The 26,694-nt window shown below is 48.2% G+C and overlaps 1 protein-coding gene across 1 annotated transcript; it reads left to right on the top strand.

The window, feature by feature from the left end:
* Positions 1 to 704: 704 nt before the first annotated feature.
* Positions 705 to 26,694, top strand: ADRA1D (adrenoceptor alpha 1D). The gene is made up of 2 exons (XM_055432117.2): positions 705 to 2,104; positions 24,658 to 26,694. The coding sequence occupies exons 1-2, from the start codon at positions 1,003 to 1,005 to the stop codon at positions 25,245 to 25,247; spliced, it is 1,692 nt and encodes a 563-aa protein (XP_055288092.2). The 5' UTR covers positions 705 to 1,002; the 3' UTR covers positions 25,248 to 26,694.

The raw sequence follows: 26,694 nt of genomic DNA, 5'->3' as shown, positions 1-26,694 counted from the left end.
TAAAGTAACAGTGCAGAAGTTGGTATATGCAGACTGATGTGTCCTGGGCAGGGTCTGAAGGCTGTAACCAAATAAGTAGTCTCTTGTTCCTTCCCCATCACAGCCCCCCCCACCTCCCCACCCCCGCCAAAGCTTCAGACCTCCTCCCTGGCTCTCCACACCAAGACACTGGACAGAGGTGGTTGAGATCCTCCCTTGTCCAATACCCTGAGAGAAGAAAGGAGGTGCAGCAGATTCATCCAGGCTGTCCCTGGAGGTGACCCGCGGCAGCCCGGCGAGGTCCAGGCCGCAGTCTGCAGATCTCAGGCATTTGCTGCTCTCTGACCGCCACCGGGGACCCCGGAATCGCACCTTCTACTCCCAGCGCACCTAAGGGCTTTCTCTTAGGGACTGCGATGCTGGGGGAAAGGCGGCAGGAAGACGCAGCTGAGAGAAAAGGGTGAGGAGGCCCAGGAGGGACGCCGGAGAGGGCTGGGAGCGGATCGCGAGGAAGAGAGGGCCGGCGAGGGCATCTGAGGCGCAGCAGGGGTGGCTGCCGCGGGGTCGGAGGGTGAGCCAGCGCTGCCGCCCCTGGGGACCCCGGAACGCCAGCTGGCTCGGAGCACAGATCCCCTGCATCCCGCAAGTGTGGCGCCGGGTCTCTCGGAGCCGGCCACCCCCTCCTCCTTCCTCGCGCTGCCTCGGCTCGGTCCCGCCCCCGGGGCTCAGGAGCGAGCGCCACAGCGGTCGCCGCCCTCACAGCCCGGCCGCCGCTTTGCCAGCTCGCCTGGGCACGCAGCGGGAGCGGTGCGCGGCGCCGGCCCAGGCTCTTCGGTTCCACGACGCGGCCAGCCCCCTCCGCTCGCTGGCAGCGGCGCTCCGCGTCACAGGACCTGGAGCGGGACCCTGACGAGACCGGCGCGTGGGGCTGGAGACGGAGCCCCGAGAGTATGCCCGGTGCCCCACGCTCGACCAGTCGCTCGTCGTGTGCCCAGGCCGGGCCCCCGACGGCCGCGCGTTGAGATGACTTTCCGCGATCTCCTGAGCTTCAGTTTCGAGGGACCCGGCTCGGACAGCAGCGCCAGCGGGAGTGGTAGAGGGGGAGGCGCGGGCGGCGCTGCCGCCTCGGAGGGCCAGGCGGTGGACGGCGTGCCTGGGGCCGCGGGCGGCGGCGGCGTGGTGGGCGCGGGCAGCAGCGAGGACAACCGGAGCTCCGCCGCAGAGCCCGGGAGCCCAGGCGCCAGCGGCGAGGTGAATGGCACCGCGGCCGTCGAGGGGCTGGTGGTGAGTGCTCAGGGAGTGGGCGTGGGCGTCTTCCTGGCAGCCTTCATCCTCACAGCTGTGGCGGGCAACGTGCTGGTCATCCTCTCGGTGGCCTGCAACCGCCACCTGCAAACGGTCACAAACTATTTCATTGTGAACTTGGCTGTGGCCGACCTGCTGCTGAGTGCCACAGTGCTCCCCTTCTCGGCCACCATGGAGGTTCTGGGCTTCTGGGCCTTTGGCCGGGCCTTCTGCGACGTCTGGGCCGCCGTGGACGTGCTGTGCTGCACGGCCTCCATCCTCAGCCTCTGCACCATCTCGGTGGACCGGTACGTGGGTGTACGCCATTCGCTGAAGTACCCCTCCATCATGACCGAGCGCAAGGCCGCAGCCATCCTGGCGCTGCTCTGGGCCGTGGCTCTCGTCGTGTCCGTGGGGCCACTGCTGGGATGGAAGGAGCCGGTGCCCCCTGACGAGAGCTTCTGCGGCATCACAGAGGAGGCAGGCTATGCTGTCTTCTCCTCCCTGTGCTCTTTCTACCTGCCTATGGCAGTCATCGTGGTCATGTACTGCCGCGTGTACGTGGTAGCGCGAAGCACCACGCGCAGCTTGGAGGCGGGCGTCAAGCGCGAGCGCGGCAAGGCCTCGGAGGTGGTGCTGCGCATCCACTGTCGCGGCGCCAGCACTGGCTCAGCTGAGACCCGCTGGGGGATGCACAGCACCAAGCGTCGCACGTTCCGCAGCTCACTGTCGGTGCGTCTGCTCAAGTTCTCCCGCGAGAAGAAGGCGGCCAAGACGCTGGCCATTGTCGTGGGCGTCTTTGTGCTGTGCTGGTTCCCCTTTTTCTTCGTCCTGCCACTGGGTGAGTGACCCCTCTCCCACCAACCTCTAACCTCCCTCGCTGAGCCTGTGGCCGTTTCCCTTCCTGGCACCCAGACTTGGATGGCTCTTCCAAGTGGAGAGTGACAGTCCACCTGAACATGGAAGGTTTACTTAGTACCTGTGCTGCTTTGTGGGAGAATAACAGGCTCTTCATGCTTGCAGGATTTTGTTACGAACTCACTTTTCTGACCCGCCTTCTTCACTGCTGTTAGAAGCCCTGGCCTTGTTTTAAGCTTCCGACTGTTCTAAATACAAAAGATCAATGGAAATCTGTGTAGGTGTCTTCCCATAGTAAGTGGTGAGCTGAGTCTGTGCTTGTTTATATATCCCCCTCCCTGTACCCCCAGCTTTAAATGCCAACACCCAGAAGTGACGCCCAGGGTGGGTTGGCCTGCATTCATTCATGGGCAGCAATCCCTGGCCAGTCTACAATGAACATCAGCAGACACCCAAAGCCACCTGCTTTCTCTCAGTCGGGAAGCTGGCCACCTGTGAAAGGCCTTCCCCAACTGGTATTTGTGAATGCCCTGATCTCTCACTTCTGAAATCTCTTGGAGGTGTGGGCGAGGGGGAGGGGGGTGTAGCAGGGGTCTTTGTACGCATGAGAAAGAAAAGTAAAGGACATATAATCATATGGAAAGTTAATATTGTTCATTGTAGTTTCTTAAATTTACCGAGTCCTTCAGCACTTCCAAAGAACTTTGCTATTTCTTTCACAGGCACATTTGTAGTGCTGGGAGGTGGGCAGCTGTTCTCAGGAACTTCCTCCCATACCTTGAGGACCCTCCTGGAAGCCCTGGGGCGGGGTCAATACAGGGAGGGGAAGGGGAACAGCATCTCTGGGGACACATTCATTACACCCGTGATTGTAACTTCAGCCAGCCCAAGCCAGAACCTCCCCTTTCTCAGGCCTTCCATGCTCTGCAACTGAGTCAAGAAAGGGACAGTAGCCCCCTCCTGCTCCCTGGCAGGTCCTCTCCTCACATCAGTTAGAGTGATCTTTATGCATTATAATTAGAGTGTCATTCTCTACTAAAATCCCTCAATGCTTTTCTACTGTCCTGGAAACAAAATCCAAACTGTCCATCATAGCCTATGATAGAGTGACCTTCAAGTTTATATTACTGTCCAGACCAAAATGAGCTATTATGTATATTTACACTGAGACCACAGGTACATACCAGGACTACGGTGGGTAAACCCAGACATGTGGTCCCCCTTCTGCAAGGAAGGATCTGAGTGATGAGTTACCTCCCCGCTGACCTCATGGCTTTGTTGCCCTTTTGCTCACTGTGCACCCTGGCCCTTCTGACCCTCTTCTGGGTCCTTGATCATGCCAAACTCATACCCTTACACTTGCTCTTCCCATCTTTTAGGTCTCAGAATAAATGTTCCCACTTCATTAAGGCCTTTCTTCTTTTTTCTCAGTTTTGCTGTCTTTCCTCTGTATTTTCTCCCTTGGGCACAAGTTTCTCTTCTTTCATTAGCTCCTTAGCTGCAATCACATTTCTGTGTTGCTTGACTTGGGGTATGATTCCCCCTGCCACCACTGACCCAGAAGCTCTGTGAGGAAAGACTGTCAGTTATGTAATCACCGATGCCCAGTACAGTGCCTGGCATATGGGCAACAATGGAGGAGAATGGAATGGACAACAGGTTCTGGTGCCAGAGCCTCGTCTCAAACCCCAGTTCTTCTCCTTATTAGCTGTGCAACTGCTAGCAAATCCCTGAATCTCTCTGCCTCTGTTTTCTCATCTATAAACTAGGGATGGCAATGATGGTAATAATACCCACTTGTACGACTCTGGTGATACTTGAGTGTGATATTATGTGTGAATATAACTGGCACATGGTGAGTGCAGTGTGAGCTGTTGCTTTTGTAGTAGAGGCTCAGTAAATACAAGATAAGGAATGAATAAATCACCAGCTTGCAAATCATCTTGCCAGAGGCTGCTGTCAGGGAAGAGAGAGGGATGGTTGGAGTGGGGGGTGGCAAATAGGCAAGAGAAAGTTCGTATGGCCCACCTCTTAGAAACCCACATACCCAGGATTTTGAATCCCCCCAAGCCTACCAACAAACCCCAGCTGTGACCTGTTCCAGGTGCCCTCAGCCTCCTCCCTACCCCTTGGTTCATACTGGCCCCCTGTCAGGAATGATCAGGGTGCATATAGAATGCCTCCTCCCTTTTATGTTCCTTTAACTTCTTTTAAAAATTTTAGTTACAGAATAATACACAGATAAGGAGAAAATAACAGAAGTGCCCATATATCTGGAATCACCCATATTGAATAGATGATAATATTTCACCATATTTGCCTCAGATCACTTCCTCTCTCTCTTTTCAAAGAGACAGAACAGCCACAACTAAGTCCCCTCCTCCTGTCCCTTCCTCTCTCCCCAGAGGTAAATCTAGTGTTTATCACTCCCACACACGTTTATTCTCTTACCACAAACACCTGAATCCATAAGAATAAACAGTATTGTTCTGTGTGTCCTGCGGACTTATATAAGTTGTACCAACTGTGCACATTCATCTTCAGTTTGCCTTTTTTACCCAATGTTTTGTCATTGATATTTATCCATTCTGGTTATTTTAGCAACAATATAGTATTCTGTTTGAGTGTATTCCATGGTGTGTTGACAGAGTCTCCTGCTGGGTGTTCAAGTTTTTCTAAGTTTCCACTGTTACAATCGACACTGCAAAAGGCTACTATTTTTTGAGGTTGAGATCACGTCTGCCTCTTCTAGTAAGTCATCCCTAAATCTCTGTGGCCTCTTCCCTTGTTGGCATGCACTGCTCTTCCTCAATCCCTCATCTCTGCTGCTCCTCACACCTAGCATGGGAACCCAGGGGCTATCCTTGCCTCTGCCTTCCTGCTAGTCTGCACTGGGCACCTCACCAAGTTTTGGAACAAACCCCAGGGCCACTGATGAAGTCAAACTGAGTGGAACCTGGCAATAATGAGCAAGCAGGACTGGGGCCAAGCAAGGAAACAGAATATTCTGATCTGCCATGATGTGGCTTGGAGAGCAGGACAACAGAAAGAACAGGAGGACAGAGATGCAGTACAAGCAGGAGTCGTCTGAGGGCTGTGCAGAAGGCGAGGGCAAGCCTCCCCCTCAAGGAGCTCTGAGGCAGGCCTGCAAGAAGGGAGGCACTTTTGGAGGAACAGGGGACATTCTGAGCAACAGCTTTTGGTATGAATGTGGAATACAAGGGTCTGCCACGTTTTGGTAGGAAGTGGCAGTATATGCTTAGGAAAGAAGGTGTTGGGAACTTAGATGAGGGGACCAAGGATGGTTATGTTTGCAAAAGTAGGGTGTGAGGGTACAGTCTCCGAGGAAGAGGATGGAGGGACAAAGATGAGAGGGGCTGGGGAAGGAGGCTTAGGGAGCACCAACTTTGAAAGAACCAGAGGAGGCAGAAAAGGGGGCAGCCAAGAGAAGTGGTACCTCCCTCCTTACTGGCTGTGGTTCCCACACCAGGTGTGAGGAGCAGCAAAGATGGGAGGATTGAAAGAGTACTGTATGCCAGCAAGGGCCACAGGCCAGGAAATGAAGGCACCCAGTAGGGCCACAACCTGGGAGTTGTCGAGCAGACCCAGGGACACACATCACCACACACAAAGCCAAGTGGAAGCGGGAGCCCCAGGCAGAAGAGTGACATGGCCAGGGGGCAGCCTCAGAGGGTATCAAAAGCCTTAGGAAGTAGGCCCAGGGTTCCAGGGGGAGGTTGGCACAGAGGCCATCTATCACCTAAAATGTTTTAGTCAAGCTAGAGCTGCAGCAGAGAGACATACGGCCAAGGTATGCTAAGCTGTGGGGCCACTGGGACCTAAGTGGCTGGGCACAGACACAGGGCACCTGAAGTCCTGAGGGGCTCAGAGACGGACTAGGGGCCATTCCCCCCACCTCCATTGCCCTGCCTGTGACTTTATCTGAACAGTGACTACATTGGTGAATATATATGTAAAGTCATCAGTCTGTACTCATAAAATGTACACACTATAAATTTGACTGTCAGTATCTTATGCCTTAATGAGAGGGAAAGTGAGAGGAAGAGAGGTCGGAAGAGGCAGGAGGAGGCTGTGAGTTATCTGAGGAATTGGTGTCCAGGCTGGAAAGCGCACTTTAGCAGCCAGGCACAGAGGGTAGAATCAGTGTTTGCGTCTCAGAGTTTGGCCAAGTGCGGAGGGACCCATCTCCACAGGCTCCCTGAGGGGTACAAGGTCCACAGACACCCGGAGAGAGGCAGGGGTGTACGGTGGCAAGTCTTCAGGAATAACGTTACTGTGCCATGGCCCGAAAGCCTGAAGAAGTGACTGACGTCACATCTCCTGTCCATGCCTTTATGGCATCTGGCACATAGTAGGTCCTCAGTCAGTGAGTGTAGAGGGAAGAAGTGGCAGAATCCAGGGCCTCTTCACTTCCTTCCATGCCAAGGATCTGGGTGACAAAACATAGCCCTACATCTTTTTTATTTTTTGTTATTATTATCATTATTACTGTGGCAAGAACACTTAACATGAGAGCTACCCTTTTAACATTTCTAAACATGAATATTGTTAACTCTAGGCACAAGTTTGTATAGCAGATCTATAGAATTCGTTCATAAAACTTTATGCCTATTGACTGGCAATTCCCCTTTTCCCCCTCCCTCCAGCCCTTGGCTCCCACCATTTCTCTCTTTGATTCTTTGAATTTTAACTGTTTTAGATACTTCATAGAAGTGGAATCATGCAGTCCTTCTGTGACTGGCTTATTTCACTTAGTATAACAGCCTCTATATAAAGTTCAGTTCAGTTCAGTTCAGTTAGAGTCTTTTCCAGTGAGTCAACTCGTCGCATGAGGTGGCCAAAGTATTGTAGACCCCCCTATTACTAGCAATGCATTGAGGGTGACCCCCCTATTTATGTGACCCCAAAATTTTTAAATATAACAGCTAACATTTATTGTGTGATTATTATGAACAAGTAATGAGCTAGGGGTTTTATTTTCCATTTTTAAAAATCATGGATAGTTTCAAATACATGAGTAGACAGTGTGATGGCCCCAGTACCTATGACCCAGCTTCAACAAGTATAAAACCAAGGCTGATCTTGGTTCATTCCAACCCCCGTTTTCTACCACTGCTTATTATTTTGAAGAAATCCAAGATATCATATCAGTTTATCTGTAAATTCTTCAATATTTTTAGAAGAACTTTTTTTAAAAAGCTATAATCCATTATAATACATAAAAATACTTGTTTAATGAATACCAAATGTCTTTGTGTTCATATGTAGCTGATTACCTCATAAATTTTTAGTTTGTTTGAATTAGGGTCTCAAAAAATGTACATATATTAAATGCAGTTGATTTGTTCCACAATTTCTTTAATTTATAAATTACCCTTTTCCCACCTTTCCTTTTTAGCTTATTTGGTGAAGAAATCAGATTGTTCATCCCAAAGGAGTTGCCCACAGTTTGGAACTTGCATCCCTGTGTGCTCAGATGCTCAGTCATGTCCAATTCTTTGCAATGGTTCCTTTGTCCATGGAATTTTCCAGGCAAGAATATTGGAGTGGGTAGCCATTCCCTTCTCCAGGTGATCTTCCCAACCCAGGAATAGAACTCAGGTCTCTTGCATTTCAGGCAGATTCTTTACTGTCTGAGCCACTAGGGAAGCCCGACATTCCTATAGTGTCATTTAATGTGTCCCACTGTTCCCGGTACATCATATAAACTGGCTTAAGCAGATTCAAGCTCAGTGTCTGGGACAAGAATTCTTCTTTTGTGATGTTAAGATTGACCAGGGGTTCAGATGCAGTCAGCTTGATTCATTTACTATAAAATGTCCCATCAACCTTTTACCTCCTTGTTTTAGCAGCCATTGACCATAGCCGGGAGCCATTGTATCACTGGGACTTAAAGTGGTGATATACAAATTTTATCATTCCTTCTGCATTTGTAGACTAAAATTCTAAAAAGAATTCACCACTAGCTGTTTGGTCACTTGAAATAGAGTCTATACAAGAAAAGTAGGAGAGCTGCTTAATGCTCTCCATTATCAAAAAAGTCAATTTCCCAGCAACGTTTCCAAAAGGGACCAAAAGATTTTTCAGTTCAGTTCAGTCACTCAGTCGTGACCGACTCTTTGCGACCCCATGAATCACAGCACGCCAGGCCTCCCTGTCCATCACCAACTCCCGGAGTTCACTCAAACTCATGTCCATAGAGTTGGTGATGCCATCCAGCCATCTCATCCTCTGTCGTCCCCTTCTCCTCTCACCCCCAATCCTTCCCAGCATCAGAGTCTTTTCCAGTGAGTCAACTCTTCTCATGAGGTGGCCAAAGTATTGGAGTTTCAGCTTTAGCATCAGTCCTTCCAATGAACACCCAGGATTGATCTCCTTTAGAATGGACTGGTTGGATCTCCTTGCATGATAAAGTGACTTTTAAATCTGTCACACATTATGTATGTGTGACATAAGTTATATATGTCACACATTATATATGTTTGGGAGCTAGCCAATAGGTGCCCTTTCAGGTTGACTCATGAGACCTATGGCATAACCCAGAGAGTCTTGAACTTTCTGGTCTGATGAGATGTTTCAGGCTCAGCTTGTACTTTTTTTTGACCTGTCCCATTACTCTAAAGAGGCCTGGTCTCTTTTAGTGGAAAATGATCATTTAAAGACCATAATCTGAGCTCTCAGATGTTCATTGATATTAAGTTGGCCACTGACTCAGTGGACAGAGCCAGGAGATACTTTTTTTTTTTCTAAAAGAAAAATATACCACTGATGGAGGGTAGACTCCTGTTCTTGGGTGAATACAGATCCTTTCTCCGCTTAGGGTCTTGTCCTCTCCCCAACTCCTGCTAATATGTTTGTCCCAAACATCTGATGAGCTGTTAATCACTCCACCTCATTCTTTAAAACTAGGATACAGGGGTCATGTACTTTCTCCCGAATGTTCATCTCTACCCTAGCTATCAGTGTGACTCCACTGTACTGAGGCTGACCCATGCTGACACCCTGTGACTCTCCCTCCACTCTTTCTCCCAGAGTCATGCCCTGGCCTATGTGCCCACCTGGATCTATGATCCCCTAAATCCTCAGTAAATCTCTGCCACTTGAGTTCACCTGCTCATTCTGCATACTGACTCCAGCCTTGACCAAGCCTTCACCTCCCTGCCCTTCACATTGTCTTTTGGTCAGTTAGGCCTCCATTTCCATCTGGCACCATAATCCATCACTTTACCCTCTCTTGCCATCTTTAACTCCCTTGCCTCCACCTACTTCTGTGAGCCCCAGACCCTGAATCAGGTCATTCCTGCATGTACACAGAGGTGTGCTGGCAAGTGTTTAAGACTGGCTGTGAAGTGGGGGCTAATTTGTAACATCTGTCCATTTCCATAATGGAAATATTCCCACCACAGTCAATTTCAAACTACCAAAGAGACAGCCAGCTTGCAGAGTTCTTGAAAATTTATCAATCAGGTCTTGTGAACCACAACAAACCAGTATCTAAATAAGAACATGTATGTTAAAAAAGAAAGAAAGAAAAGAAAAATCCTACTTTCCATTGGCAGGCCTCCTCCTCAGGATGTCCTTAAAATCCTGCAGGTCCCTGTCAGCTCTGAATCTCTCTCAATCCTCTTTCCTTCCCAAGGGATTTCTCGCTGTCAGTTATTGCTCATCCCTCCTTAATTCCACCTCTCCTCTGCCTGCTCATACAACATGTATATGTGTCCACAACTTCTTAAAAATGACTCACCCTCAACCTTGTGGCCCCTTCACCCTCACTCTCTCCCACTTTCTCACTGTAATCTTTCCTGTTTTTCACCTTCTTGAATATTCCTTGCTACTTACTTCTTTAAAAAAAAATTCTGATATTAATCTTAATCCTAAATCTCAGAGCTGAGTTTAGAACCCAAGGACTCTGGCCCTTAGAGTGCTTGTTACTTCCTCTCTAGGTCAGAGAACAGAGGTCAGGCTAAAGCTAGGGTTAAGGATCAGTTGAGATCAGCCATGTTTTAAGCTTTCAGTTCAGTTCAGTTCAGTTCAGTCACTCAGTCGTGTCTGACTCTTTGCAACCCCATGAATCACAGCACGCCAGGCCTCCCTGTCCATCACCAACTCCCGGAGTTCACTCAAACCCATGTCATCAAGTCAGTGATGCCATCCAGCCAAATCTCACCAAATGCCTCAGTGCCTGCTTACTCCCCTCAGGTTCAGTTCCAGGCTCCCTTTAGCCCCAGATCCTGGCCATGAGGGCCCTGAGCATTGCCATAGAACATGACCACTTCCTGTCTGTCTTGATCCTCCCAAACCCCTAGAGCCCTTGAGCCTAGTCCTCATGAGAGAACCTCTGAGTTCCTAAGCCTATCTCTGACCCCACTTGAACCCTGCCCCATCCTGAGCTATATGCCCACAAAAAGGTCTTCTTGAATACTGGAGGATTTGCCTGCCCTCCTTTGCAGATGATGACCCAGCAGAACATTGGCCTGGGCCCCTGAAAGCCAGCATTGGGACTTAATGGGCAATGCACCATCTACTCAGTGCTGGGACTCCTGGACAGAGTGACCACTGTCTGGAAACCTTCTCTTCTCTGGCACAAGCACTGATCTGCTCTGACTTATGAACCATTTGTCAGTATGACCCAAGAACTGAAAGGTTCATGCTCAGATTAGGGTCACGTTCAGCTTAGCACAGGGCCATTTGGCAGGGACTTCGGCCTTGGGCATATGGAGCTTGGAGTGTGACTCCTCCAAGGTCACAGATCAGGAAATGAGTTAAAAAGTGACAAGAGTGAAATGAGGGGGAGAGAGAGACATTGGAGAGGTGAGAAGGGAAGGGATAAGAACTGAAGGGAAATGGATGGGGTCCAGTGTAGGACACTGAATAGGTCTATGACTCAACTCCCTTCCTTGGGCCCTACCAGGCATCCTCTGTGGCTCTAGGAACTGGCCCTCCCTGTCAATCCCTACAACTGCAGAAGGGTATCCAAGGTTAGACCAGTAGTTCTAGGCCAGCCCCACAGAGTTCAAGGATCCTGAGGCAGACATGGGACACAGAAGGACTTCTGATCAATTCTTTTCCTATCTCAAACCAGATCCCCACCAGTTACCTGTCACCATGGAAAATTGCCAACACAGGGAATTCAAGAGATTTGACTTGATACAGCTAGCCTCACAGTACCCTCAACTCCCTGTCTTCATCATCCATCTGAGATCTGGACCCTATTCAGGTTACCTCTTTCTGACAGCCTTCCATGGTTGTTTCTGCTTCAAAATGGCCTTATCTCTTACCATCTCTGTCTCCCCTTCTCTCTTCCAGCCGTCCTAACTTCTTGGTTGTCCTCCAACTTGTCAGATGCTCTGCTGCCTTCAGGCCTTTGCACATTCCCTTTCCTCTGCCTGGAATTTTCTTTCCTCAGGAAGATACATGACTCACTTCCTCAGAGAGTCTTCAAGTCTCAGCTCAAGTGTGCCTTATGAGAGAGGCTGACCCTTTAAAATATAGCAAAGAGACCCACTGCTTCCAGCCTCTCTTGGGGAAGGTGAAATTGCATTCTGAAGAGTAGAAGCATTGAGTGAGCAGCTGAAAGAACTGGAAGAATGAAAGGGAGTCTAGGACTGGGGATTCCTTTTCTCCTAGGCAGTGTGTGTGTGTGTGTGTGTGTGTGTGTGTGTGTGTGTGTGTGTGTGTGTGTGTGTGTGTGTGTGTGTGTGTGTGTGTGCTCAGCCGTGTCTGGTTCTTTGTGACCCCATGGACTGTAGCCTGCCAGGTTCCTCTGTCCACAGAATTTTCCAGGCAAGGATACTGGAGTGGAATGCTATTTCCTACTCCAGGGGATATTTCTGAGCCAGGAATTGAACCCACATTACTTGCGTCTCTGCATTGTTAGGTGGATTCTTTACTACCTGGCAAGTCCCTCCTGGGAAGCAGAAGAGACATGAATATCTGAGAGAACATGGTATTTTAACCCTTATATTTCATTCTGGCTAGAAAAAATGGCTGCCTGAGATAGAAAAGTCACTAGTCAGGGAGGGAGTGGGAAAGGGGAAAGGCTAGGGTGCAGCCTGATAGTTCGTTGTTGGCTGCAAGCTATGAGCAAGGCTGGTGGCTGAGAATTCTGACATTCTTCCAAGAACAAGTTCACTTCTGGTGATGCCAAAAGAATGCTGTTAATCACACATTCCCCTCTTGCCTTCAGCACTGTCACTCCTCAGCAAGGCTTGGCCAGATTGGCCAGCTCTAGCATCTCCTAGGCCTGGACATTTCTCTTACTTAAGAGAGGGGATTGACCTGTGATAAGGCTGCAGACTTTCCCACAAAGCTCACAGGCTGCCCTAGTTTCCTCAGTAATGTGCAAGCATGCCAGAGAGTGGGGTGACCTGCCCTCACAGGCAAGGCCCTGCTTCTTCTGATCAGTGGATGTTCAGCATCCTGGACATTAGACTAGATCCCTGATAGAGGCACCCCAGTACAGAGAATAGAGGAAGGCAGGTGGGAGCAAGCTTGATGGATACATGCGAGAACAGGGTCAAGGAGCAGAGAGAAGCAGCAAGAGCTGTGGTTGCAGTTATCTCCTACTACATCCTGACCACCTCTCCTCATAGGCTGGCCAATAGGTCCACTCCCATGCTCCAGCCTGCCTGTTGAGTGGAGAGAAATGAACGTGAACATGCACATCTATGCCCTGCCTTTCCCAGCAGTGGGCAGAAGAGTTGAAACAGTGACCAAGAGCTAATCCCTGGATTATAGATTTGGGACCAATCAAGAGAGCTTTGAAGACACAGCCATGCAAAGAGTGTCTTGGGTCATGTCCCTGTACTCAGAGCCTGAGGCAGGGGTTCTTACGTAAATGATGAACTGAGGGAAGCTCTCTGGTGGTATCTGGGAGGGAGGGAGGGAAGGAGGATAAGTCGGAAAAGATCTAACCCCAGGATGCAGTCTCAAAGTCTGGCCTCAGCCTGACCCCACGGGGAGCCCCAGAGCAAGAACGACAGCGGAGAATTGCACCACCTGGAGACAGGAAGGCTGGCCTTTTCCATCCCACTCAGTCTGTCGCTGGCTGTGGACTGCCACCTTGGTGGGAAAGTATCATCTCCCAGTTGAAGCCGCTCACATTGGTCAAGGGTAATTCTCCAAAGAAGGGGCAATTATAAGCAATTAGCAGCCAACATTCACAGCAGCTGGGAACTGGGGGCACCTGGGCGGGGCACTAATAACATCAACTCCAAACCTTTAAGGTGACTTGAGCAGAGACTTGAAGGACAGGAAGGAGATGGTCAGGTGGCTTTCTGGGGCTCCTTCCAGGAGGCTGGGGTCTGTCTGACATTCCCTCCTGAGATGCAGCAAGCAGGCAATAGCCCAGACTTTCTGAATGTTCTGGATGGTTATGGGTGCACAGTAGCTGAACTCAATGTGGCAGGCCCCACAGGCCACCCCAAAGGTCATAGGGAAGGCCAACAAATGCCACTTATGTGGAGGCAGAATCAAGGTGCTCAAGACACACACACTCCAGAAAGCACTGTCAGCTCGGCAGAATTAATCATAGAAATGCTCCTGGAGAGGCAGTTCTGTGCCCGAGTCTGAAGAATCGGAGAGAACCACTGTGGAGAAAAGAGGAAGGCCATCCTTCAGGCCAGGCCAGCTGTACGAAAGACCAGAGGTAGGGATGGGCCTGCTGCTTGTGGAGTAGCTGCTGGAAGGTATTAAGTGATCCTTTGTGGATCCTGACCTCCAGGACCCCTGGAGGACCAGGGGAAGTTTTTTTTCCTATCTTTACGTGATGTCATGAGAAGACCAAGCACTTTAGGGCTAGACTGACTCGGGTTCAAATCCTGACCCTTCCACTTGTCCTCTGGAGGTAATTAGAATCTCTGCAAAGTAGGATGCTAATGCCACGAAAATTAAATGAGAAGTGCCACATACAGAGCCCAGCATGCAGCCTGGTGGGTACTAAACACTCAGAAAGCAAGCGTGAGCTCCCATTTCCTTCTTTGTCACTTTAGAGGCTCCCTACGTCTACCCAAACAGTTCTTACTCACTCACTTTACAACCCCTGCTCTGGATCAGGCACTTGTGTTAGAGGCTGGGATGAAAAGAATCTTACAGCTGCCATCCAGAAACCTAGAGTCTAGGAGAATAGACAGAGCAATAACTAATTTTATTCGTTAAAATGCAGGCGTGCATAAAGGGGCATCTAACTCAGGTTTGGTCAGGGAGGACACCTGACCTGGGCTGGAGGGACTGCGGGGAGGAAGCAGAAATCACCTTGGGAGAAGTTTGAATCATGCAGGAATGCAGAAGGAGTCCAGCCCCTGTGGGAAGACATGCTTGTGGCTTTGTGTGGCCAATTTGGGAAGGAGGTAAGATGAATTCAGCATGGGAGTCTCAAAAGACTTGAATGAAACACAAGAAATTTTGGGTTTATTCCTCAGAGCCATAGGAAGCCGCTAATGGTTTTCAGAAGGGAATGGAGAGAAACTTTTTTCTCTTTTACAATAAGTCTCCAGCAGCTTTGTGTAGAGTAGAGGAGACAAGGGACCGTTGGGGGCTGTCACAGCCGAGTAAATACAATGAAATGCCGAAGTAAGCAAAGGCTTCAGGAACGAGATAAAGGGAGGGACCCCACTAGAGACAAAAATGAATATACCAGACATGGTGACATAAAGGGTAGAAAAGAGGGAATCATTCAGTAAACTCAGCAAATGTTGAGTACCTCCTGTGTGTTCAGTGTACTCGTGAGGTCTTCTGGGCAATGGGAATGCATTGCCAGGCAAAACAGACACTAGTCCTGCCCCACAGACTCCTACTGCAGGGAGGAAGATGATAGACAAAATGAAGAATAACTCAAATAGTACAAGAGAAGGTGATAAGGGCCACAGATACAGTTGAGGGAGATGAGGAGTGTGGGGTGGGGGACACTGCCATTTTTATTGAAGTTGATTTACAATATCATGTTATTTTTAGGTGTACAGCAAAGATTTTTGTCAGATAATTTTCCTTTACAGGTTATTATGATATATTGGATATAGTCCATTGTGCCATACAGTAAATTGCTTATCTATTTTATGTATAGTAGTTTGTGTCTATTAATCTCACACTCCTAATTTGTCCCTCTCTCCTTCTCCCCTTTGGTAACTATAAGTTTGCTTTCCTATGTCTGTGAATCTGTTTCTGTTTTATACATAGATTCATTCATATCATTTTTTAGATTCCACATGGAAGTCATATCATATATTTGTCTTTCTCTGCCTGAAACTTCACTTAGTATGATAATCTCTAGGTCCATCCATGTTGCTGCAAGTGGCAGTATTTCATTCTTTTTGTGGCTGAATAATACTCCACTGTTTGCACATACCATATTTTCTTAAACCAGTCATCTGTTGCTGGACCCTTGGGTTGTTTCCAGGCACACTGCAATTTTAAATGGGAGGTCAGACAGACCTCGCTGCAAAGATGAAGGCAGGAGCCATGTGAATTTCTGGGGGCAAAGATTCTGGGGTACAACAACTTCAAAGACCCAAGGTGGGAATGTGTCTTCCAAGAAGCAAAAGGAGGGCAGTGAGGCTGGAAGAGGGAGTAGGAGAGGATGTCAGGGGGGTCGGGGGACCACATGTTGAGCTAGGTAGTCATAGATTTTTATGTGAGGGAGAATGGAAACTCTTAGAGGGTTTTGAGCCTAAGGAGTGACATATCTGTTTATATTTTTAAAGGATTGTTCCAGCTGCCAGGTTGAGGATAGATTTCAGGCTGCAAAAGTACAAACAAGAGACAGTGGGGAGGCTGCTGAATTATTCAAGGAATGAGATGATGGTGTCTCAGACAGGGTAGGATGGCACAGGGTGGAAGGTAGTGGTTGAATTTCAACCTCATCTCCTTCCGTTCTGCCCTCAATCACGCCATTTTATCCACACTAGCCTTGTTGTGGTATATTTGTTCTGCAAATATATCAGGGCCACCTCAGCGCCTTTGCATTTGCTGTTTCCTCTATCTGGAATGCTTTCCCTGAGATGTCTACATGGCTTATTCATCTCTTACTCAAATGTCACATCCTTAGTAGGCCTTCTCTGGCCACTTTATCCAAAATTTATACTTCCACCCCCAGCCATATGCACACACACACACATAAACACACACTAGCTATCTTCGCTGCTTTGTTTTTTCTTATTAGCATGTCTTATTATATGATATGCTTGTATTTTCCTTGTTTATCGTATGTATTACTGGTCTTGCCCTATGAAATATAAGCTTCATGAGGGCCAGATAAGTGTGAGATGTCAGTAGGCATCCAGTAGAGATGTCTGGGAGGTAATTGGACTGATGAGCCTAGAATTTAGGAGAATAGACTGAGCTGGAGATAGAACTGTGGGAGTTGGTCAAAAGTCGGTAAGTCTGGTTGAAACTGCAATGAGAATGCAAAAAAAAAAAAAAGAGATTACAAGACTCTTCTTGCAAAGGCACTCCTACACAAAGCAGTGGGGACATGGAAAAAAGGGGGCAAAGGCAATTGATATGGAATAGAAAATCCAAGAGAACAGTGCCCTAGAAGCCCCAGGTGAGATGAGAGGTGTCCAGGATGGATGAGAACAGTATCTGCAGGTAGGGGTCCAGGGTGGAATAGGGCAGCAGGGCAAAGCAGTGGAGTGAAAAGCACACCTGTGAGGAGAGGAGACAGCCTGTGTGGATAGAAAGGGTGGAGAGAATTAAGTAACAGCCAGAGAATCAGCAAAGAGGGTGCAGCTGTGATAGAGGCAAGCTCACAAGTGACTGATGGGTCGAGAGCTCCACAACGCACGTAGGGACGTGAACCTTGGGTGGGAAGAGAGACTCCTTTCTGAACAAGAAGGAAGAGAGATGAAGAAGGTTTGAGTGAGGGTCCAACTTCTTTGTCTTGTTCTCTTGTTATTTTCAAAGTTTAAACTTTTTATTTTGCATTGGGATATATCCAATTAGCAATGTTGTAGTAGTTTCAGATGAACAGTGAAGGGACACAGCCATATGTATACACGCATTTCTTTGTCTTATTTTCTCTGCAAAACAGGAAGTAAGATCAGCTGCTCTGGAGAAGGTGAAGCAGCAGCAGATTGCTTGGCCTGTGGAGAGGGTAAAAGCTCAAAGGCGGAGGAATCGTGGGAGGCTGGGCAAGATTGCTGGAAGCCAGGGCACAGAGCTGAGGTCGGAGACCCTAAGCATGTTCAGAGAGTGGGTGAATCTCTCCAGAGTTAGGATCTGGCTGAATAAATACAGCCCAGTCCAGAAGGACATGGGCGTGGAAGGACTGAGGAAAGAACAGCTGGAGTGCAAGAGAACAGAAGTCTCAGTTAAGCAGAGATAATAGGAGAAATCCAAGTGGCTGGCAGGTCAAAGTACAGATAACAAAGCGGGAGAGAGAGGGTAGAAAGCTGCAGTCAGCAGTGGAATATAAGTTGAAGTGAAGAAATGAAATGCTCAGCCTTATGTCTTAAAAGGATCTCCCAGCTGCTGTGTGGAGAACAGGGTACTATGGGGGGCACAGGGACAGGAGCAGGGAGCCCACCTGGAGGGCATTGTCAGTATATGATGATAGTACCAGGGTGATAACAGGGGATGGTGCACAGTCGGGGATTCAGGACCAACAGGAGCTGGTGATGGATGGGATTCACAGTGTGATAGAAAGAGAGGGGTCAGAATGCGTGGAGCACCTGTGATGTGCCAAGCATGGTGTTGGGAGCTCACCATTTAAGAATCAAATAGATGGGAAAGCAGTAGTTACCTGTAGTGCTCTTGGCACTTAGAAGTGAATAGATATGCTAGGGGAGGAGGGAATACAACTAACTCTGCTGGGTTGGGAGGGGGTGGTGTGAGGAAGGCTTCCAGGAGGAGATGCCACTGGAGCCAGCACTACCAGGTAGAGGAAAGAGGAAGTGCATTCCAGGACAACTGTGTGCAAAAGTGCAGAGCTAATACTGGGGAGCCCGCTGTGGCCAGAGGGCAGCAAGCAGTCAGTGTGGCTATTTAGCTGATGCACAGGAAGGTGGAAGAGAGATAGGAATCACGAGAGAAAGAACAAGGGAGTTGTGCTAGGTGCCTGGGTGGCAGGATGCTGAGGGAGGGAGTCCCTTGAGCACCTGTTTCCAGTGACAACTGCCAAGATGAGTTAGCACAGCTGGATTATATGCCTGCAAGAAAGGCCGTGGACAGTGTGGGGAGTGGGAGAGGGAATCAGCTTAGGGCAGAGAAGCGGGCTGCCAGGGACTGACAGAGGCCTTGCCTTAGAACCCCTGTGGACCCACTGAGGCTTTCCTGTCACTGGACTTCCAGGACTGGCAAAGGCTTTGCTGGGCAGCTGGAGATGAATGAGAAGGCAAGAGAGGCAAAGTAAATGGTCAGCCTAAGAGGCCATAACTCAGAGTGGCTAGAGGAGAAGAAAGTTGGGAGTGGCTGAAAAGGGGCTTGTCGACTGACCCCCACACCCAGGCAGCACTGTAGGGATAATGCAAGTGAGCACCCTTGGGAGTCTCAGGACAGTTACCTACCTTGTCCATGGCAAAGGGGAGGGAAGTGTCCACACGTCCCCCTGTCCCCTGACCCAGGAATCCTTGAAAGAGGCTGTGGGCAGATAAGAGGAGGTTGGGCAGGCAGGCAGCAAAGAATAAGGCACAGTGCAAGCAGGCATATGGGGTAGACGGCCACACTCTGTGCAGAGGTAGGTATGAAGCTCAGTACTGCCGTATGTGAAGGGAACAGAGTGAAATCTCTCAGGAGCTCCTGCCTGTGGAAGCTGGAGCCCAAGACATAGATGTCTGTATTTTACATGCAGGATGTCTGTGCACAGAGGGCAGACAGCAAATGAAACAAAATTGTGGAGGCTGCCATCAGTGCCCCACCCTGCCCCCCTGTATATGGGTCACTTTCCACCCCAGCAGCTGCCTCCATCTCTTTGCCCTCGACTTTCTCTGACCAGCAAAATCCTCATTGCCCACCCACACAGAAGACAGGACGATGGAAAATTAACACCCTGAGGGAGCAGCCCAAACACTGACTAATGGGAATGGGAGTATAGATACCTCACCTCCCTCACCCTACGGTGTGACAGCTACAGTCCCCCAGAGCTCCCAGCGAGACCGCACCCCAGTGGCCCATACAGTGGCTGACTTGTTAACTCTCCTCTCATTGGCTTCCTTCACTTCCCTCTTTTTATCACACTTCACTACTGGTGTTTCATTTACCTTTCAAGTAAGCAAGTTGTATTTGAATCCTTGTCTCAGGTCTGCTTCTGGGAGGACCAAAGTAAGAAACCTCAGCAAGACACAGTAGGAAAAACGTGGGGCTGAAAGGCTGAGTTTGAATCCCAGCTCCTTTGTGTGTAAGGAATTCCGAGCTGGCAGCAAGCTTCCGCATAGGTTGGTTAAGCATAAATTAGAATTTTAATTCTTAAAAACAAGGCCCAGGCCACACTACAGATATGCCATGTTCCCCACAAAATTCAAATCAAAACCACATTGATAACAAAGCCCCTTGGCTGGTTTTTGGCTTACTGCTGAAAGCATAGTCCCCTGATTTGTCATCCTGGGCTAAATATAAAAGAATTCTAGCCTGAGTCAGAAAGTTATTTTCAGCACTAGGTCTTACTTTGCAGCCATTGAAGGATGCTGTTCAGAAGGCTGTCTTTCTGGAGGCTGAGGTCAATCCTGGTGGCCCCTGGATTCCAGGGACAACTGCCCAATACTTCTCCCAAGGGAAATTATCTCCTAAACACATTCTGACTGATGCCCCAGCCTCCCCCAAACCCACCAACCTCAGCTTCTGTTTCTGGCCACTATCCAGAGCTGAGAACAGAGTCCTTCAGGACTGAGGTCTCCTCTCTCAAAGAGCCACAGAAATAGGGAAAGGGGAAGTGAATAGACTCCAGAATTTAGTACAAACCTGCTAAGTCTTACACCCTGAAATTTATGATTCGTCAAAAAATCCCTTCCAGAGAAATATTGTTATGTATATTTCACAGAAAAGGAAAGCAAGACTTAGATGGCCAAATAACTTACTGAAGGCTGCATGACCAGAGTTTGAAAATCCTGTGCCATGCAATACTATCTGACGTTCCTCTTTCTCCACACTGTCTCTTAGCACCAGGAATCTCACCAAGTGGGAGGTGGGTGATATACAAGAGCCCACAGGTCAAAGAGGGACGCGTGGTGCCTCTGTTCCCTCAGTACGGGACCTTGCTCTTATTTCCTTGAGGGCAAGAAGAACACATGTTTCATGATTTGTCCAGGACCACTACCCTTGCTCTGCTCACCCTTGCAGACACTTGAGGCTTTTGCCTGGGATGGGACACTCTTGTCACCTATCCTTGACCCCTGCTGCTATTGCTGCGGAGGATGCTGAGGGTGACAAAGTGATCTGTGCTTCCTGGATGATGTCTTTGCACTTTGTTAGTTGCCCTTGGAGATATGACTCCTTAAGGTCCATAGTGGGGAAGGCAGGGGAGAGGTTTGTGGGGAAGAGGGTCTTTCTGACACAACTCAGACCTCCAGTGCCCCCACTACCTCCTGTCAGACTCTGCTCCCTTTTAAAGCCATCCCAGAAGCCTTCCCTGACTACTTCCCACTTCCACCAGGACAGCCCCATTATCCTGCATTCCAGCAGCCCATGGGCATTGCTTTTATTCAGTCGCTAAATCGTTTCTGACTCTTGGCAACCCCATGGACTGCAGCACACATGGATGTTTGCTCAATTTCATGTCCCCTGAGTGGCTGATGCTATCTAATCATCTCATCCTCTGCCACCTCCTTCTCCTTTTGCCTGCAATCTTTCCCAGCATCAGGTTTTCTCCAGTGATGTTCTTCGCATCAGGTGGCCAAAGCATTGGAGTTTCAGCTTCAGTATCAGTCCTTCCAATGAATATTCAGGACTGATTTCCTTTAGGATTGACTGCTTTGATCTCCTTTCAGTCCAGGGACTCTCAAGAGTCTTCTCCAAAACCAAAAGAAGCTTCTTTTGAAGCTTCTTCAGCCCTCAGCCTTTTTTATGGTCCAACTCTCACATCCATATGTGACTACTGAAAAAAATCATAGCTTTGACTATACTGACCTTTGTCAACAAAAGTGATGTCTCTGTTTTTTAATATGCTGTCTATATTTGTCATAGCTTTCCTTCCAAGGAGTGTCTTTTAATTTCATGGCTTCAGTCACTGTCCACAGTGATTTGGGCATTGTGTTTCAGTTCAGTCACTCAGTCGTGTCTGACTCTTCATGACCCCATGAATCACAGCATGCCAGGCCTCCCTGTCCATCACCAACTCCCAGAGTTCACTCAAACTCATGTCCATCAAGTCGGTGATGCCATCCAGCCATCTCATTCTCTGTCATCCCCTTCTCCTCCTGCCCCCAATCCCTCCCAGCATCAGAGTCTTTTCCAGTGAGTCAACTCGTCGCATGAGATGGCCAAAGTATTGGAGTTTCAGCTTTAGCAGCAGTCCTTCCAATGAACATCCAGGATTCATCTCCTTTAGAATGGACTGGTTGGATCTCCTTGCAGTCCAAGGGACTCTCAAGAGTCTTCTCCAGCACCACAGTTCAAAATCTTCGGCGATCAGCTTTCTTCACAGTCTTTCACATCCATACATGACCACGGGAAAAACATAGCCTTGTCTAGATGGACCTTTGTTGGCAAAGTAATGTCTCTGCTTTTTAATATGCTATCTAGGTTGGTCATAACTTTCCTTCCAAGGAGTAAGTGTCTTTTAATTTCATGGCTGCAATCAGCATCTGCAGTGATTTTGGAGCCCAAAAAATAAAGTCTGACATTGTTTCCACTGTTTCCCCATCTATTTCCCATGAAGTGATGGGGCCAGATGCCATGATCTTCGTTTTCTGAATGTTGAGCTTTAAGCCAACTTTTTCACTCTCCTCTTTCACTTTCATCAAGAGGCTCTTTAGTTCCTCTTCACTTTCTGCCATAAAGGTGGTGTCATCTGCATATCTGAGGTTATTGATATTTCTCCCGGCAATCTTGATTCCAGCTTGTGCTTCTTCCAGCCCAGCATTCCTCATGATGTACTCTGCATAGAAGTTAAATAAGCAGGGTGACAATATACAACCTTGACATACTCCTTTTCCTATTTGGAACCAGCCTATTGTTCCATGTCCAGTTCTAACTGTTGCTTCCTGACCTGCATACAGGTTTCTCAAGAGGCAGGTCAGGTGATCTGGCATTCCCATCTCTTTCAGAATTTTCCAGTTTATTGTGATCCATACAGTCAAAGGCTTTGGCATAGTCAATGAAGCAGAAATAGATGTTTTTCTGGAACTCTCTTGCTTTCTCCATGATCCAGCAGATGTTGGCAATTTGATCTCTGGTGTCTCTGCCTTTTCTAAAACCTGCTTGAACATCTGGAAGTTCACAGTTCACATATTGTTGAAGCCTGGCTTAGAGAATTTTGAGCATGACTTTACTAGCGTGTGAGATGAGTGCAATTGTGTGGTAGTTTGAGCATTCTTTAGCATTGCCTTTCTTTGGGATTGGAATGAAGACTGACCTTTTCCAGTCCTGTGGCACTGCTGAGTTTTCCAAATTTGCTGGCATATTGAGTGCAGCAATTTCACAGCATCATCTTTGAGGATTTGAAATAGCTCAACTGGAATTCCATCACCTCCACTAGCTTTGTTCATAGTGATGCTTTCTAAGGCCCACTTGACTTCACATTCCAAGTTGTCTGGCTCTAGGTGAGTGATCACACCATCGTGATTATCTTGGTCGTGAAGATCTTTTTTGTACAATTCTTCTGTGTATTCTTGCCACCTCTTCTTAATATCCTCTGCTTCTGTTAGGTCCATACCATTTCTGTCCTTTATCAAGCCCCTCTTTGCATGAAATGTTCCCTTGGTATCTCTAATTTTCTTGAAGCGATCTCTTGTTTTTCCTATTCTGCTGTTTTCCTCTATTTCTTTGCATTGATCACTGAGGAAGGCTTTCTTATCTCTCCTTGCTATTCTTTGGAACTCTGCATTCAGATGCTTATATCTTTCCTTTTCTCCTTTGCTTTTTGCTTCTCTTCTTTTCACAGCTATTTGTAAGGCCTTCTCAGACAGCCATTTTGCTTTTTTGCATTTCTTTTCCATGGGGATGGTCTTGGTCCGTATCTCCTGTACAATGTCACGAACCTCCGTCCATAGTTCATCAGGCACTCTATCTATCAGATCTAGTCCCTTAAATCTATTTCTCATTTCCACTGTATAATCATAAGGGATTTGATTTAGGTCATATCTGAATGGTCTAGTGGTTTTCCCTACTTTCTTCAATTTAAGCCTGAATTTGGCAATAAGGAGTTCATGATCTGAGCCACAATCAGCTCCTGGTCTTGTTTTTGCTAACTGTATAGAGCTTCTCCATCTTTGGCTGCAAAGAATATAATCAATCTGATTTCGGTGTTGACCATCTGGTGATTTCCATGTGTAGAGTCTTGTGTTTATTGAGGTTTAATTCTAGGTTCTTCTTTTGCCTGTTCAAAAATATCCATGTCTCCTAACTATCCACAAAACAAAAGTCTAACTTTCTTGCATTTAAGGCCCTTCACCATCTGTCCCAAATGAAGTTTTATGAGCATATCCTACTGGACATTCCCCTGCCCCAAACTTGTTATCCTCTTTCCTACCTCTCCCTTCCACTCCTGATAACCTCTACCCTTCCTCATCCTTCCTGGCTCCCGTCTGTCCTGAGACTTTGGAAGACCCCCACTCCAATATCCCGGGCACCACCATCATCCCATCTTCTTTCTCATGATATTTGATCCACATTGCTACTGAGAGAGCAGGACCTCGGGTATTTGAGGAGAGTCCAGGACAGTGCCTGGCATGGAGCAAGCCTTGGTCAACATTTAATTCAGGAGTTCTTACCCTTCTTATAAAGCTAGGGACTTCTTGGGCATCTGACAAAATGTATGGAGCCTTTATCAGAATTACTCTTTCAAATGAATAAAATAAAATACAAAGGATCACAGATGGAATCAATTTCATTTATTTTTAATTGAAATTTGTGATTTAGTATTAAATGTACTTCCACATGAAGGCTTTAAATAACAGGATCCCCTGGTGTGTTCTAGTGACCAACATTTCCAAATAGGAGCATAGACAATATTTCAAAACATCCCCACAACTGCTAATATTAGGTAGAAAACTGACAGTATTGCACTGTTGTTTTGTAGCTGCAGTTTGGAGCTACAAAACAGTGATTTCAATATCATTTTGTCTAATTCTACTCAGGTTCCTTGCTTACACTTGCAGGAAATGCTTGATTTCAGGTAAATGTGAGTAAAACTGAAGATGGTTGTTTTACTTCATCAAAGTTCATGAACACTCTTGAATTATATCAGGGACTCGTTGAGGAGAGATATCTTGATAGCCCCTAGTTGATGAATGTTCAGAGCCCAGGAAAGGTGCTATGGAGGGGAAGTAGTGTGGAGAGGGGCTGCCTGTGGAGAGGGGCTGCACCAGGAGCAGCCCGGGGCTCCCTCTTCCTGAGCATCTAACCAGCCTGGGTCTCTGTTCCCCACAGGCTCCCTGTTCCCACAGCTGAAGCCCTCAGAGGGCGTCTTCAAAGTTATCTTCTGGCTGGGCTACTTCAACAGTTGTGTGAATCCACTCATCTACCCCTGCTCCAGCAGGGAGTTCAAGCGTGCCTTCCTCCGCCTCCTGCGCTGCCAGTGCCATCATAGTCGCCAGCGCCGCCACCCCCTCTGGACTATCTACAGTCGCAACTGGCAGGCTTCAAATGGCAGCCCACACCCAGACTGCACTCCTGGCCCAGGTGCCATACCCACCAGGGCCCCACAGGCCTTCACTGTGCCCTCAGCCCCTGGCTCCCTGGGTGCACCCAAAGCACAGGCTCCAGCTGTCACCTGTCGAAAGATGCCCTGCACCTTCCATGAGTGGAGGCTTCTCCGACCCTTCCAGAGACCTGCTACCCAGCTACATGCCAAAGTCTCCAGCCCGTCGCAAAAGATCCACACCAGAGAAGCCACGTGCGCCCTGCACTCAGAGGTGGAAGTGGTGTTCTTAGGTGTCCCCCACGATGCAGCTGAGGGTACTACTTGCCAGGCTTATAAACTGGAGGACTACAGCCATCTCCAAGAGACTGATATTTAAGAACCTTGAGTTAGGCCGAGGAGAATGCTGGGGTGGCGGGAAGGGTATGGAGAAGGAGACTGTCTTTGTTCAAGAGGCTGGTGAGAATCAGAGACCGAGAAACTTATCAGCACCAGTTTTGGCAACTGCTCTCCAGCATCCGTGAGGAACTGAGATGGGGTGAGGGCTGTGAAAGTTATGGGGTCTCCCTCCTGGACACAGATGCCCCCAGCTCCTCCTTTCAAGGGAGGGGCTACAGGCTCCTTGAGGCCGTTTGCTTCCAATCCCTGCTTGAGAAACACTGCCCCATCTGTGCTGTGAACCCTGGGTAGGTGGCCCCAAGTATAGCCAGGCAGCCCTGTCCCTCCTCTTGGGGAGGAAAGGGCACAGAAGCCCTGCCTGGCTGTTCCAAATGCCTCCCCTCCAGGAAAGTTCACTGGGACCAAGGATTCTCAATGGACACAATTTCTCCTTACTACAGACTGGAGAAATCCAGTGAGCCTGCCATTGCCACCAGCGTGCTTTGGTGGCAGAATGAATGACTGTCCTACAAGCCTATTGTATAACCTGCAGGCCACTCTGCCCTACAGAGGCTCTTCCCTGCCCCTCATTTTGTCTTCCAAAGGGCCTTACTGTTTACACTCTGTATATAGCTCCTTATGCCTGTGCCCATCACTTCTTGCTGGGATCTAGAACCATCAAATGGGGAGAGCTTTGTCGTTTTTAGACATATTTATTGGTCAGGGTATTTCTATTTTCTCCAAACTGTGCAAACTGTTCCTCTTTAGCTTACAACCCATAAAGAACTCCTTTTTGTACTAAAGGCCCACAACAGGATAAATTGAGTTATCCTGCGATCTGTGTTCACTTTCTAGTTTCAGCCTAACTGTCTCTTTTAACTGATGGCTACTGTCCTTTGGGACTTTCAGCATGACCAAAAGATTTGGGAATTTTGTTGGCTCTTAAAACTCACATGATTAGTCTTTGAAAGCAAACAAAGTTTAACTTTTTCAGTCTCACCAGATGCATCTGTGATGCTCTCAGGGCCTCAGTCTGGAAGGTGGCCGTCAATGAAATGAGTGAAACATTACTTTACATGAAAAAATATACAAGCCCAAGTAGACATGTGTACATGGTGAGTGAGAGAACACCTACCTGGAACCATGCTTATTAGCGTTGATGGTTCAACAAACTGTCCAAAATTTGTTATATTCCCAAGAGGCTATAGGTAGTTCAGTCCAACTAGATAATACCAACCACACATATCCAACCAGCAAAGGAATGATGATGGTAGCCCAGTGGATCTTTGGAAGGAGAACTGCTAGATAATACCCTAGGGTGTCTGGAGTAGAGGTGTTCTGAAACAGGAAGAACCAACTGCTGGGGCCAACATGGACCAGTATTTTCAACCAGAAGCTTCCTGTAGTAGGGAGGTAGTCTGTTGAAAAGGTCACCACAATTTCAGTTC

This window comes from Moschus berezovskii, chromosome 15, assembly GCF_049115385.1.
Source record: "Moschus berezovskii isolate FMDL1 chromosome 15, NW_MosBer_1.0, whole genome shotgun sequence".
NCBI classification, from domain to species: Eukaryota; Metazoa; Chordata; class Mammalia; order Artiodactyla; family Moschidae; genus Moschus; species Moschus berezovskii.
The sequence above is the reverse complement of the archived record's forward strand: the minus strand, read 5'-3'. Positions and strand labels throughout refer to the sequence as shown.